Raw genomic sequence first — 15,279 nt, forward strand, 5'->3', positions numbered from 1 at the left:
TCTCGTCCTCAAATGTACAGCGTTGAACAATTCACCTGGGACATCTTGGGTCATTTTTTTTTCTTAATTGCCAGCGCTCATAAGAACATAAGAGTGGCCATACTGGGTCAGACGAAAGGTCCATCTAGCCCAGTATCCTGTCTACTGACAGTGGCCAATGCCAGGTGCCCCAGAGGGAGTGAACCTAACAGGTAATGATCAAGTGATCTCTCTCCTGCCATCCATCTCCACCCTCTGACCAACAGAGGCTAGGGACGCCATTCCTTTCCCATCCTGGCTAATAGCCATTAATGGACTTAACCTCCATGAATTTATCCAGTTCTCTTTTAAACCCTGTTATAGTCCTAGCCTTCACAACCTCCTCAGGCAAGGAGTTCCACAGGTTGACTGTGCACTGTGTGAAGAACTTCCTTTTATTTGTTTTAAACCTGCTGCCTATCAATTTCATTTGGTGGCCCCTAGTTCTTGTATTATGGGAACAAGTAAATAACTTACTCGCTTTCTCCACACCACTCATGATTTTATAGACCTCTATCATATCCCCCCCTTAGTCTCCTCTTTTCCAAGCTGAAAAGTCCCAGCCTCTTTAATCTCTCCTCATATGGGACCTGTTCCAAACCCCTAATAATTTTAGTTGCCCTTTCCTGAACCTTTTCTAATGCCAGTATATCTTTTTTTGAGATGAGGGGACCACATCTGTACACAGTATTCAAGATGTGGGCATATGATGGATTTATATAAGGGCAATAAAATATTCTCTGTATTATTCTTTATCCCTTTTTTAATGATTCCTAACATCCCGTGTGCTTTTTTGACTGCTGCTGCACACTGCATGGACGTCTTCAGAGAACTAGCCACGGTGACTCCAAGATCTTTCTCCTGATTAATTCCTCTAACAAGAAGTACTAGTCCCTCCTAGAGGCAGGATGCCAAACTCTCTGGACCAATAACCTGACCCAGTATGACACATCCCATTCTCCTGTGAATCTGTTGTTTCCCTGATTTAAATATGAGGATTTATCAGGCGCAGTTTCCCCCCTGATTTTTGTGTGCAGATGTGCAGGTTACAATGCTGCGTTAGCTTCCCTCTGGGGATCTGGGTGGGGACAGTATAACCCTTTGCTTTGCTTTTTTCACTGAACTGTTCCACTCTTCTCTATTGCAGTCTTCCCAAAGCTGTAGCTCTGGCAGACAAAGCCATGCCCGGCTGCAGAGTGACTCCAGCTCCAGCACACAGGTAACCCATCCAGCTTTGCAGGCTAGTGCCTGCTTGGTACTGCCACACCCTCCAGTGTAACTCCATTTTGGGCTGATAAACAGAGCTTTATCCACCAGTTTTGAACATGCTTATCTTAGTGGTGTCCAAAATACAGTTAATTGAGCTCATAGTGGCTCACTCCTGCAGCCTGCATGCTACTCTGAAGGCTGCGGAGATCAAGACAGTGTGTCAGTCGATAGGACTTGACATCCAGACCTCCTGCCTGGACTCCGAATGAAAGATCTGCCCCACTTTCTGCAAACTTTGTGCATGTGCCAACGTGGACCTCATTAGCTTCCCACTTTGGCGCCATGAGTCGTTTTACATATGAACGGCCGTTTTTGTATCTAAATTACAACCCTGCTAAATACACAATGTTTTTCTGCATTAAAATACAGCATAGAAGGCGATCACTTCAAGGAGTACTGGTGGGGCCTTTTGTAAATAACCAGAAACTGAATGAGGCTGGATGTTTGAAGCTGAGGCTTCAGAGGAGACAACACATGGTGATGTTTTTGTCGTCTTACATGGCCAGGTCCATGGCAGAGACCTGCAGTTTGATGACATACAAAATAAAATTCAGCTAATCCTAGAAAATGTATTGGAGCATCGTGAATGGATACTGCAGGTAGAACAGAGCCAGAATCAAGATGCATGGGCCCTTCTCTGTGGAGTGAAACTTCCTCAGGGCAGTGGTTATAAACCGAATGGAGCTGGAGTAGGTGTTACGTGGTGCCTGAATTTGGCTCCATATCTTACTCATAACCCAGAGGAGGTCCAAATGCACTGGAGTTGTGCACAGCTTGTCTGCATTGACGCTGACTTAACTCTGTACAAAGTGTGTGAGCATCCAAAGCAAGCCGCCGAGTATTCGAGCAGATTTCTTTCCACTTCTTGTGACGGCCCCTAGGCTCGAACATAAATGCGCTGCAGAATGTTGTGCAACATCATCGGCCTTAAACTGTTGTTAATGTGACATGAATGAGTCTAGGTCACTTCCAGAACTCCAGTCATCAGAACATCTTGTTGTGGGCTGTGCTTGGAGTTAAATTCATGATGGCTACAGAAAGAGACTATAAAATGGCATTGTGAGCCCCTTGCTTGTCTGGGAGTGACTACGTCAACCCACTCACTGTGCTTTGTTCTAGCTGCCAGCCCTGTACGCTCATCCTGGGATCTGAGAGGAATGCTGGGGTCTTTCTAGCTCCTCCATTGTCCTGCACTGTAAAGACTCTGTCTTCAGTTACACTTGTCCTGCCCCAGTGTCTGTTGTCTGTTTGTGGCGTTGCACGGATGTAACTGACTTGGCAATCAGAACATGGTTACATTCTGTTGATGATGTGCAAGCCAAACTAGGACCCAGCTCTCTCTCGGATGGTTTTGGTGCTGCAGAGTTCGCAGGAGTTGAAAGCAGTGAAAGCTACTCATTGGTTGCCTCTGAACGTGTACAGAAAGCACAGTGAGAAAAGGAGTACTTGTGGCATCTTAGAGACTAACAAATTTATTAGAGCATAAGCTTTCGTGAGCTACAGCTCACTTCATCGGATGCATTTGGTGGAAAAAACCAAATGCATCCGATGAAGTGAGCTGTAGCTCACGAAAGCTTATGCTCTAATAAATTTGTTAGTCTCTAAGGTGCTACAAGTACTCCTTTTCTTTTTGCTAATACAGACTAACACGGCTGCTACTCTGAAAAGAAAGCACAGTGACTGGGTAGGATGGTGTCACTTTTCAAAGCAGAACTTCACTTTTCTCCCCACGGTATTGTCACCAGCCAAAGAGTTAGAGGCTGATGGTGAATGCAAATGGCATTTGCCTGGGCTAAGGGGGCTTTCTGCTCATTGTTTGCACAGGTGTTTGAATCAGTTGAGGATGTGGAACAGACCGAGGCAGATGCTCAACTTGAAGATGGCAAACAAGCCAAAATCCTAAATGGGATGATTGCCAATGGCACGTGTTCCCCTGAGTCTGGTCATCCCTCTTCCCAGAATTTCTACAGCACGTCAACGCAGAGCTTCAGCACTGACGATAACGCCACGGAATCCAGCAAAACCAGGGCCTACTACCGAGTGAAAGCCAGTGGGGCAGAGGCCCCAAAACCACAGAGCTCAACCAACACACTATCAGAGGATAAGCTGGTGGGGGAGGATCTGGACAGCCTGGAAGGTGAATGTCCCATCAATGGAAGCTTAGAAGTCTTTATTCCAGTTGGCGGGAGCACAGCAGGGGTTTTGCCTGACAACGAAGTGGTGGGCCTTTCCGTGGTGGATGAGAGCTGGGCTGATAGCGAAGCTGAAAAGCGCAGCTTGGTGGGGAGTGAGGACAATCTGTCGGAGGAACCAGAGATGGAGAGCTTGTATCCACAGCTAGATTCACTAGCTGTGGCTGACTTGGCTAACAATGAAGTTTCTCCCGTCTCCTCAACTGGGGTCACCTATTCTGTGAGTATTTGCTTAGGAATTTCCATCTCGAGCTGGGACCCAGTGATCTGTAGGTCCCTTTTGCAAATGCATTTCACCAGTTGCTCTGTGCGACTCACCATGTTCATTCTGCAGTTGCATGCATGATGGCTAACTCCTTCACAACCAAACCTCCGAGCAGAGTGCAATGCACAGAGATTTATTTGACCTTGCAGCATTCCTTTGGGGGGGTTTTGGATGAATTAATCTGTATTATTTCGGTCCGTATTTCTGTAGCCAGAGCTCCTGGACATGTACACCGTGAACCTGCATCGCATTGAGAAAGATGTGCAGAGATGTGATCGGAATTACTGGTACTTCACTCCTGCCAACCTTGAGAAGCTCCGCAATGTCATGTGCAGGTACCAGCCTGTGGGATGAGGGCAAGAGGTGACTTTCACACAGGTGGCCCTATTCATGAGTAGGGTACATGGGACAGGAAACCCCAGGCCAACAGTGCTGGCTCCAGTGTTGCACCAAACCCATTTGTTTTCTGTTTTATTGTTTTTCCCTGTAGAAGGCCCCATTCTCCTATTGCGGCTCGTAATCAGGGTATTAAGACAGGGAATTGTGGCGACAAGAATCTAGCCTTTGAGACCCCACCCCAGGTAGCTGAGGAAGCGATGGCAATAGCCTTAAGCTCTTGCTGGTCACCTCAGGTCCAGCAGTGATACGGTTATGTCTTGTGGTATGAATCCAGCCCGGACCAGCTTCCCATGTGGCTCAGAGTAGGTGGGCTCCACTCTTCAGTACCAGCAAGGTCCCACACGGCCTTGCTTCACCATGCCCAGCATCCCCTTGGGTAACATGGTGCAGCCCACTCACTTGTCTGGTTATGCAGAGTTTTAATGAGGATTCACCCTGAAGAACTCAAATGCTAATGAGGAGTGCAAATACTAGACATTCATTACATGTACATATTATTGCAAACAGTACAGCGGTGAAGGCTGTAGGAGTACCTGGAGAGACAGAAATATCTGGGTGGATTTCTGACTCCTGTTGATTAGTCATCTCATGGAGAGGTCATTGTAGATACTCACAGATTACACACAGCTCCATCTCTGCTGACCCAACTGTGTGAGTGGCAGTGAAAACTGAAGCATTAACATTACACATCTCAACAATATGAGGAAAAGAAATTAGTTCATTAGAGCTGTCACTTAATCTCACAGGCAGGCCTGGAAGATCTTGGCTGAGATGAGACCTACAATGCAGCAGGCATCTGGAAAGATGGACAAGGGTTATTCAGTAATGATTTCCTTATGCCATGAATAGGTTTTTGCAGCCTTCTGTAGTGAATTTTGATTTATTACCAAATATGGAGTGTAATCTTTGCCAGGCTAATTGCTCTCCAGGAGCCCTTGAGCCAGGGAGGGAGAAGCAAGTAGCAGCAGGTGGTCCGCACAGATAGGCTTTCTTGTGGGCCAGAGAATGGACTGGAGGGCAGCGGCGTCTTTTTTTTTTTTTTTTTTTTTACATCCTAGTGTTAAACTCTTCACTGTTTTTCACTATTGCTCCTGGCACTGCTTGATTCTGATTTCACTTGCTACTGAGCTCGTCCCTGCTGAGTCGTTATTGCCTGATATCTACTTCAGATGTGCACCACGAATGTAATGGTTAACCTATCCCCTCACTTGCCCGGCCTGAAGGGGAGTGAGTTGGTTACAGGCTGGCTGCACTGGAATGAGGGAGCAAACCCAAGGGTAGGATTAGCAGGGGAAAGTGAAGGAAGCTCTCGTGTCTCCTTGCCGATCCCTGTGGCCCTCCTTTCACTACCCTGGCTGCATCCTTAGGTGGAGGGGCAGGTGAGCCTGTGTCACTCAAGCAGCGCCTGCGGCTGATTGCCAATGGCACTGCTGGCCTCTGAAGGGAGCCCTGCCCTGTCTGTCTCCAAGGGAAGGATGGCTGTTCCATGCAGTGGAGCGAATGGGTAGAGGGTAGAGAGTGTGGAATGAGACTTATTTTCCAGGCTTTTCCAGAACAACCGAGTGCCCCCTGCTTCACCCCTACTGGGGAGAAAGGAGGGTGCAGATGGCTCTGCAGACTCTGAACCAACTGTGTTTCTGTCAGGAACATGCAAGAACCCAGCGGCTCCCCGGCACCGTCCCGAGTGTGGCCCATCTAGAAGGATGTTCCAGGGCCTGGCCACCAGCGATAGCAGGGCTGCAGGTCCTTTCCAGAGGCATTGTACTGCTGGATCTAGTGGTTAATTCTAGCAGTGCCTTATCCCCTCCCTCCAGGGGCCACATCGTCACTCAGTTTTACTTGGCCTCACTTGCCTTTGATGTCAGTGGGGATCCGTGGGGTCTGATTCCCCCGCCTGGTGCCAGGCACTGCTGTGTGGGTTGCTACCCAGTCAGTAATGACAGTGCACGGCACCAGGAAATCGAGCCCTTTGGCTTCAGACTTTGGGCCCCCAATGGAATCACTGGGGCAGGCAGGCTACAGCCAAGTACTCCAGCCTGTTGCCCGCAGGAAGGTGGGCTACCCTCCTTGAGAGCTGCCTCCAGTATGAGCACGAGAGCCATACACTGGGCCCAGCCCCTCTGGGGAGTTCACAGCCTGTCTTCACCGCTCTCTCCCCAGCTATATCTGGCAGCACATTGAGATCGGCTATGTGCAGGGAATGTGCGACCTACTGGCGCCTCTCCTGGTTATCCTGGACGATGGTGAGTGGGTGGGTTCCCGGCAGCTCCAGCGAGTGCGTTTAGTGGAGTATTTAAGAGGGGAGGTGCGGGGAGAGCTTGCTGGCTCAATCAGCCCCACAGATCAGGTGTGTCCAGGCCTGTCTGGCTCTGTCCCCGAAACAGGTATGGCGTGAGTCCTGGCCATGCTTCCTCAATGCAGCCTCCCCATGTGCCTCCACCAGAGCCTGGAGAGATCCCACTGGGTGGGGGGGAGAAGCTCTGCCTCCATGGCCCGTTTCATCCTGGCTCTCTGCTGTGGAGACTCGGCAAAGGAGGCCGGTTACTTTCAGTGGTGGGTGTGTTCGCATGTGTGAGAGCAGATGTATACACAGACAACCATGTTAAGGTGCCTGTATGTAATTGGTGTGTGCACATGTGAACGCATGCGTGGAGGAGAGCCCTGACACACTCTGTTATCCTGTGCAGAGGCGCTCGCGTTCAGCTGTTTCACCGAACTCATGAAAAGGATGAACCAGAATTTCCCACACGGGGGAGCCATGGACACTCACTTTGCTAACATGAGGTCGCTGATCCAGGTACGGGGCCTGGGGCTCGTGGCAAGAAGGTGGTGGCACCTCAGACCAGCTGAAGGAAGGTTTTTCTCATCGGCCTGTTGTGTTAGAAGGACTCTTAAGTGTGTTGGGGGGGTTCCTGGACGAGGCACCCTTGATGTGGGGGGGCGAGGTTATGGAGGAGCTTGTGGGGGAATGCCCAGTGTGAGGGAGTGTTACGGCTACAGAGGAGCTTGAAGAGAAGGCCTGAGGGAGTGTGGAGGGGGTTGAGGGCAGGGCAGAAAGGCCGGATGGGAGGAATAGCTGGTGCCTTCTCCTATGCTAACTGGATTCTGGGCTCCTTCTGCTTCCTTTGGACAGATCTTGGACTCTGAGCTCTTTGAGCTAATGCACCAGAATGGGGACTACACCCATTTCTACTTCTGCTATCGATGGTTTCTCCTGGACTTCAAGCGAGGTGTGTGGCGTGACCTGGGTGTGTCCTCAAGGCCTCTGATGAACCAAGTGCAACAGGAAAGTCCCAGGGTGCCTCTACCTTAAAAACAGTGGCATCAATTCAGAGATTCCTTGGGGTGGGGGCAAATTCAGGGACCCCGTTCCAGTCTCCGCTCATCCCGCACCCCACAGAGACCGTATCCAGGGAGTTTCCCCTCCCTCTTACCCACATAGTGCATGAGCTGTCAGGAGTCGAGCTCTCAGTGGGCTGCCCTGCGCTCTACCATGCAGACTCCCAGCTTGCAGCACCATTTGGCCCAGCTACACCTCTGCCTGGATCAGTGGTTCCCAAACTTTAACAGCCAGCAAACCCCTTTCACTAAATTGTGAAATCTCGTGAAACCCCTCCCAAAAATGAATATTTCCAGGGATTTAAGTTTAAATTTCCTCCACATTCCGTGGGCCTCCTGTTGCTGGACCCCGTTGATGGCCCCGGTCAGCCGAGCTCCACTGAGCTCGGGCTGCCGGTCCTGCTGAATGCCTGGGCTCGGGCTGCCAGCCTCAACTGCCTGGCCCCGCTCTCCCTGGGGCTCAGGCTGTCTGCCCTGCAACTGAGTCCCACCTGCTGCCTCCAATGCCTGGGGTGCTCTGACCCACTATTAGTGAAATTTTTCTGGCTAACCCCCTGCAATGTTCTGCGAACCCCAGTTTGAGAACCACTGGCCTGGATGGAGGGAGCAACCGGGACAAGGATCAGTGGTGGTGTGACCCTTTGTGCTAGGTCACAGCACCACTTACTGAAATTTGGCCTGGCTACCTCTCCATCCATATGGATGGACAGCCGGGTCAAATTTCAGTGGCATTGTGGCACTAGCAGATTTGGACTTTTTCCTCTACAGGACCAATACATGCAAAACTTCCCCAGTCCCAAAGCTTTTACAGCCTAAGGGGCCAACAACTGACTCTTCTTTTTAAAAAAACAAGTTTCAGCTGTGGGGCTTTGTGATGTACTCATCTAATGGCCTCTCCTCTCGCCCCTCGAAGACCTTTTCCATGTGTGAGCGTAGACCATAAACTGGCTTCATCCTAGTCCCTATAGGTAGTTACACAAAGCTACAGCAAAAGCCAGCGCGGGGGGAGGTTTCTGTGTAGGCGGGCTGTAGGTTTGGAATGTCAGATTGGTGGGGAGCGAGCTCTGTGAGCAGAGATAATACTAAGCTTGTTGATGGTTGTGGTGGCGTCATCCCTTATCAGTAATTCATTCACAAAATTCTACTTCGTGGTATTTTAATGTTTGAGCAGCAATGTTAGTATGCTGGGAAAATAATTTGTATTAGACATAGTCTATGACGTGGATAACTAATCTGGGCGTGGGGAAGTGTCATGTTTTATAGTCACATGCTTTAAGGCCAGATGGGACCATTAGATCATCTAGTCTGACCTCCTGGATAACACAGGCCAGTGAATTTCACCAGTTACCCTTAAATGTTAAAAAAAAAAAAAAAAAAAAAAAAAAAAAAAAAAAATTGTGCCTTATTTGTAATTTGAATTTGGCTGGATGCTAAATCCCAGTGTTGGCTCTTCTTCTGCATTTCTCCACTAAATCAAGACCACCCTTTGTACAGGAACTGACTGTTCTGTCACGTCCACCCATATAACTCCAATGGCTAGTGAAGTTACTCCTGGTTACACTGATGTGAGATAAGAGTCAGGCCACACTTAGGTCCTTACATCCTGACAGAAGCCTGATTATTTTCCATCTATAAAAACAACTTTCCATATAAAATAACCATCAGTCTGTAACAAAATCCCCTTTTAAAAATAATTCTGTAATCTTCCAAAGAAGGGACCCTCCATTATTGCTAGGCATTCTCCATAGACCGATTCCAGGTCCTGAGCCCATCCTGAACGATGACCTGGCTTAGCCATTGTTGTTTTCCTCTCTTTTACAGAGCTGGTGTATGATGATGTTTTCTCCGTCTGGGAGACAATCTGGGCAGCTGCACGCGTCTCCTCTTCGCACTATGTCCTCTTCATAGCCTTGGCCTTGGTGGAAATGTACCGGGACATCATTTTGGAAAATAACATGGATTTTACAGATATCATCAAGTTTTTCAATGGTATGTCTTGTTTTGTTGGGCTGGATCTATGGCAGGTACTCAGTCTTTGTCAGCAAGTCTCTGTGGTTAGGGTAGGTTAGTCTATACTAATAACTAGTGTTTATTGACACAGAATGGGGCAAGATTGCTTATGAGAGACTGCAAGGCTGATGTCCTGAGCAGACAGCTGCAAGCCAGCAATTTGTCGGTTCTAATCCAAACTCTGCTTTTCCTCTGTGGCCTGAGGGCAGTGGCTTCGCTGCTCTGGGCCTCAGTTTCTCCACTTGTTATATGGTTACTCTTCCCTGTAGAGAACAGTTCCCAGTGATTCTTTAGCTAATAATGATTCTCATAAATATTAAATATGGTGCTTCTGGACACAGCCATGATCAGGGCTCCAAAACTACTTTGAACAGCTTCAATTCCTAAAATGTGGCATGGGTAGAGAGATGCAAACCTTTGACGGGCTCTCAGCTTTCTCAGGACTGGGAGCTATTTGGCCATCCTTTGTTTATTTCTTTTCCTTCCATATTCCAGAAATGGCCGAGCGGCACAACACCAAACAGCTCCTGAAGCTGGCCCGGGATCTCGTGTACAAAGTACAGACGCTGATTGAGAATAAATGAAGGGCCTGGGAAGTGTTTGGCGAGACGTCGCAGACTCCCATCCAACACTTCCTGCCCCAGCTCCTTTTTCTTGAAGTGCCGCACTGGTGACAAAGAAACCTTGGTAGTTTGACACGTGCTGCTCTCTAACGTGAAAGTACCCTGATCTCTGCTCTCGTGCTGTTGAGCTTAGACAGTAGGAGAAGGGTTGCCTGGTTTAGTTCTTCAGCCCAACATTCATTTTCAGTGATTGACCAAAGATCTGTAAATCTGCATCTTCTTTTCTGTTTCAAACATTTCTACTTTGGAAGCAAACCCTGGGCAGACATTGCCTTGCCCTGGTGGTACGATTGCGGTTCTTTAGCAAGAGCACATTCCAGACACAGCTTCCCGAAGGGGCTGGGCTACAGGCAAGCTGTGCTGCTGCTATCCCTTGGGTCTACCTTTGAATTTGCAGCGTATACTTCAGGGGAACAAAACGCTTCCTAAGAAGCAGCTTCCCCATGCAACAGGAAAGCCAGGCAGCACCCCTCTCGAGCTCGCAAAAGCTAGGGTGTTCTCAGCATTCGGCTCTGTGGGAGGAGCATGAGGCTGTGCCTGCAGCAGAGACTCTGATCAGGGAAGTTCCTCCTACGATATACCCTCTTCTTTGCTTGGGGCTCTGTTTTCCTCCCGTCTCTAGGCTTCGCACTTTGCTCCTCGCCCCAGGATCAGAGCGTGCGGAGTTCCAACTCCGGCTCAGTTTCCAAAAGAGCTCGGGATGCCGTGTATTTCGGTGCCAACCTAGGAGCTGAGCTCTACTGGGAAGTCTGGTTCCAATTGCAGGTCCTGAGCACTTGAAAAATCCAGCCCTGAGCTCTTTTGAAAATTCAGAGTGTAGTGCCCAGAGGAGTCTCTTGTGTTTATGGAGCTTGATCCTTAGCCCATTGAAGTCAATGGAAAGACTCCAGTCGGACATCAGTGGGCTTTGGGTCAGGCCCATGTGGAGGAAAATAGACCAAGCTTAGCATTCTCTGCTCTTGGTACCCAGAGGCATGCACTTCCAAGGCAGCTTCCCTGCAGTGGCACTAGCATTGTGCCCCACTGGCGCTGTGGCGTGCAGTATCTTGGCCTGCACAGAGCAGCAGGAAAGCTGAGCTACAGGGTAATTGGTGAGGTTAGTGCAGCCAAGAGTTTGGGTTTATTTTTCAACTCAGGTTAAAAAAAAGTAGAAGAGGAAAAGGAGAGAAGTGGGTTGTGTTAGTGGGTTAGTTCCCACCTGCCCAGGAAGGTCATTGTCATGGCTAAACCAGTCCGTCGTTGCTCCTGGCAGCTGGGAAAGTGCTTTGCTGTAGCTCTTTCAAGGGTACTTTCTCTCAAATTGTGCTGCAAAATCTGTTTGCCAGCCATGAAATGTGTGATAAATGTGTTCTCTTCCTCCACTCAGCTCTCCCAGCAGAGCTAAGCCAGAGCCCTCTGCGCTGAGGGAGGGGTGTTCACCAGAAGGGGAAAGGGACCCCTCTGTTCCTCCTCCTGCAGAACACTCGTTTGTACCAATGTATTTTGTATTTGTGTGTGGTGTGTCTCAGACGTTGCTTGCAGAAGAACATAGTGCATGCTCCAGAAATCACTTGCAGAGTATGGTGAGCCAGTCTGCAGTATGTGAACAAATCAGCTCATCCCTGGGTACTATTGAGATGCAGAATCTGTAACTGCAAACCAGGGAAGGGCAGGGCCTGCTGAACCCTTTTGCTGGAGAAGCATACAGTGCTAGGTGAAAGCAGAGGAAATCTGACTTCTCTAATTTTGATTATTTTGCAGGCTATTTGTACTTTATCCATACAAGGTGGGAAACCCTTTGAGACAATTTTCTGCCAGGTTAGAGCCAATCTGCTGTATTAAACTCCAAAAAGCTTAATTTACTGGAGAAAACAGTCCACACTAGCATCTGAAATAGTCTGCATGGAAACTGAAGAAGTTGGGCTTTAAACCTTCAGGTTCAACTATGAATCTGTCATCTTTTCCTAAAGCAGAGAGTAAATCTCACACCTACACTGGTGACCTGTTCCTGATTCTAGAGCTTGTAGCTTTTCAGATGTTAGAATGGATAAATCATCTGAGTAATCTTGTTCTAAAGTGGAAGAGATCAAAATAACACCTTCACATAGCAAAATTAAGGAATAATAACCATTAGATAGTCATATTTTTATCAAGCAACAACTCTGACGCTAGCTTTCAGGCTTTTTTTTAAAATGGATAGCTGAGAATCCTGCACAATATCTGCTATCTGTATTATCTGAGTGTGTCTTCGGGCCCATCAATAGCAGTGTTTTTGAATAATTTCTAACAAAAGTATTTATTTATTCTATTGACTGTACATTACTGTGTGTCCTTGTATACTGAATTCAGTGAGTGTGAATCTTTATGCAAATGGAGACACCTTTTCAATGTTGCAAACATATCTTGTAAATGTTTACCAGAAAATTGTGTCTATATATACAGTATAGAGAAAAAATGTGATTTAAGTGGGGTATTATTTTTTTGAGGGAAAAAAAAATCTCTGCTTCTAAGAACTGCGTGGTTCTCTGTAGCACCTACTCAATGATGTGCCAATCTGTCACTTCCCTTGTACTGTGAAAATTGTTCTGTTACAGCAACGAAAAGCTCAATGCAGGTTAAGAAACCGTTTTACCTCAGCTCTGCTTGGTTTAGCACGGATTAAAAATTGTGGAACAGAAGCAGATGCAACAACTTTATCCCTGATCCCTCAATGGAATCGCCACATGTGGCCCCTTTCACCCCACTCATTTCTGTGGGGCTCTGCACAGGCACTAGGTTCAGCCTGGGTAGACGTGATTGCAGGATCAGGGGCCTAATGTGTTTTATTGCAGCAAATTAGATTCCTCCCAAAATTTAATATATTAGGCTGCAGTTAAAGCAACACTGCATCCATTTTGCTCCAAGAGTATGAACGTTAAACCAATCCCAGGGTACTCTCCAGAAAAATAATGAAAAGTGTCCAAAGAGAAAGCATGAGGGATACATTCTACTCACTCTGAATGTAAATCCAGAGTAACTACATTGCAGTCAATGCACCAAATGTAACATTCAAATGGGAGCTGCCAGCGTACTTTAAAGTCAGTGGAACAAATTCTGCTCTCAGATATTCCAGTGGGAGTTGTGCATGCAAATCTCAGAGCAGAAATTGGTCAGGGGGATGTCTTATCTTGAGTGTTTTGCTCTTTGAATGCATTTCTTGTTCAGATATCTTGCCAGGTTGTTAATTCACATGCACAGCTGCAGGCAGGTTGGCTGATTGGTGGGGTTTATAAATAGTGCATATCAGAAAGTCAAGATATACTGTAATCATGGCAAATTTCCATAGCTTTTGGCCATGTGTGGTCCCAACTCAGCTCAGCGTGTGTCCATAGACTGTGTACTTGGAGTCACAAAGGCCATGAAAAACTGTGGGATAGTTTGGATTTCACAGAGACATTAGAGCCCCTGGAAACTGAGATTGTTCCAACAGAACATTCAGAGAGCAGTAAGGGGGGAAGGAGGCATTTGCTTGTCTGTCTGAAATAAAAAATTGTGAGCAAATGGATTCCAAAACCAAAATGTGAATTAGAATAACGTGACTGTATGATGTCCCCACCCATCCATCAGTGGTTTAAATACTTTAGAACGGTGACTTTTATGATCACTAATCTTACAAACAGCCAGTTATACCACCCATTTTTCCTGATGGGGGGGAGGGAATCACATAATGAAAGTGGCATCGCTGAAAAACGAGTAGACATCACTTCACATTTTAATGGCTCAGTGCATTGAAAATCACTTTGGAGGAGAAGAATGTGATGCAGAGTATCATACTGCACTGTACCTCTGTCAATTTGAGATGTTCCATTTTCTGAACTCCTCAGTCCCTAATTAGTTGTTAAATAGGGGTTCTATTGTAATGAATGGGAACTGACCTCACATGACTTCCAACTAATGCACACAGGGCCTGGCGTGTCCAGGGGCGTTAAATTGGCATATCCACACTGCAATCCAAGTGGTGACTGCAGTATGTGAAGATGTATCCGATTGATATAGCTTTAATCTTGCTAGCTCGGGTGCCAGAAGCAGTAAAGCCGTGCAGGATGGGCTAGCTGCCTGAGTGCATACTTGTGCTTGGGCAGCTAGCCTGTGCTACTGCAGTTTTGGTGCTGTTCACACACAAGCTAGCTAGCTCGATTCAAGCTTGCTCAGCTATGACTGCATGTGCTGCAATGACCTCTCCAATTGCAGTGTAGACCTACCCTTAGAATCCACTTGTATGCACGCAATTTTTGTGTCAATGTATATATCCACTAGCATGCTCTGTGTGCATGAGTGACAGTGCATAAACTGTGTGTGCAGGTAAGTGGAGGCCACCTTTTAAATCAGACTTGTATTGTAATTTGTGTTGTAATCCATGCATAATACGTCAATTCCGATAGAAATTGATTAGCGCTCCACAAACCTTGTGTATGTGACGTCTAATTCACACAATGAGTGGTTTCCTTTTGGTGATTTAAACAGAGTGAATTAGAAGGGTGGCCATTGGGAAAGAGTTTGCTTATGTACTTAATAGGATAAAAGACGTGGTGATGCCAGTGGAAAATAAGCACATGCTCTCATACTAAAAGTCTAGGGCTCAGCGTCTGTATAAAGCTACCCAGAGTTACAAGAGTAGGATCTTGTTTATCTAGCTGTTACACCTCTTTTTCCTTCTCCTCAATCCTTTCCTTTCTGCCTGAGTGTGCACCTGTGTCATAGAGGCCCTAAAATGTAAGCATTACCCTGGATTTTCTGAGGGGAGAACAGAGCCATATCACCTATGTGTTTCCCTTCCCTTCCAGGGAAAGCTACAAATTGTGCAGGCAGACAAATTGCCTTTTGACACTAGGATAGAGCCTTTGGCAGGTAAATGCATTAGATAATTATTCTGATATGGGGCAAACTAGATGAGCCAGATGAATATTTTCTTTCCGGCAACTCCATATAGATGCAACTTGCACCTCTAAAGGCCCATGTGAGCTCATGTGTTGACCCTCTGCAGAGAGGGGAGGTTTTTTCACTCTATAGACTTTAATTAGAACTACTTAGCTCTCAGATCAGCTTGCTTTGTATACATTCTACTTAATGTCCAAAACAAATTCCAACCCTGATCCTTTCCTAAGGGGGTTGTTAATGGATTCTTTGCCTGCATTTGAGTTTTCTG

General features: G+C 47.2%; 1 protein-coding gene across 6 annotated transcripts in view; it reads left to right on the forward strand.

Moving 5' to 3' along the window:
- Positions 1-14,537, forward strand: part of SGSM1 (small G protein signaling modulator 1) — a 74,600-nt gene extending 60,063 nt beyond the window's left edge. For all 6 annotated transcript variants that reach the window (XM_043498140.1, XM_043498141.1, XM_038373825.2 and 3 more), the window contains 8 exons: positions 1,166-1,237; positions 3,112-3,699; positions 3,955-4,079; positions 6,304-6,386; positions 6,831-6,940; positions 7,277-7,373; positions 9,304-9,471; positions 9,988-14,537. In XM_043498140.1, coding sequence (XP_043354075.1) covers positions 1,166-1,237; positions 3,112-3,699; positions 3,955-4,079; positions 6,304-6,386; positions 6,831-6,940; positions 7,277-7,373; positions 9,304-9,471; positions 9,988-10,076 — 1,332 coding nt within the window. In that variant the 3' untranslated portion in view covers positions 10,077-14,537. The remainder of the gene's footprint in view (positions 1-1,165; positions 1,238-3,111; positions 3,700-3,954; positions 4,080-6,303; positions 6,387-6,830; positions 6,941-7,276; positions 7,374-9,303; positions 9,472-9,987) is intronic.
- The last annotated feature ends 742 nt before the right edge of the window (positions 14,538-15,279 follow it).

This window comes from Dermochelys coriacea, chromosome 15 (genome assembly GCF_009764565.3).
Source record: "Dermochelys coriacea isolate rDerCor1 chromosome 15, rDerCor1.pri.v4, whole genome shotgun sequence".
Classification (NCBI taxonomy): domain Eukaryota; kingdom Metazoa; phylum Chordata; order Testudines; family Dermochelyidae; genus Dermochelys; species Dermochelys coriacea.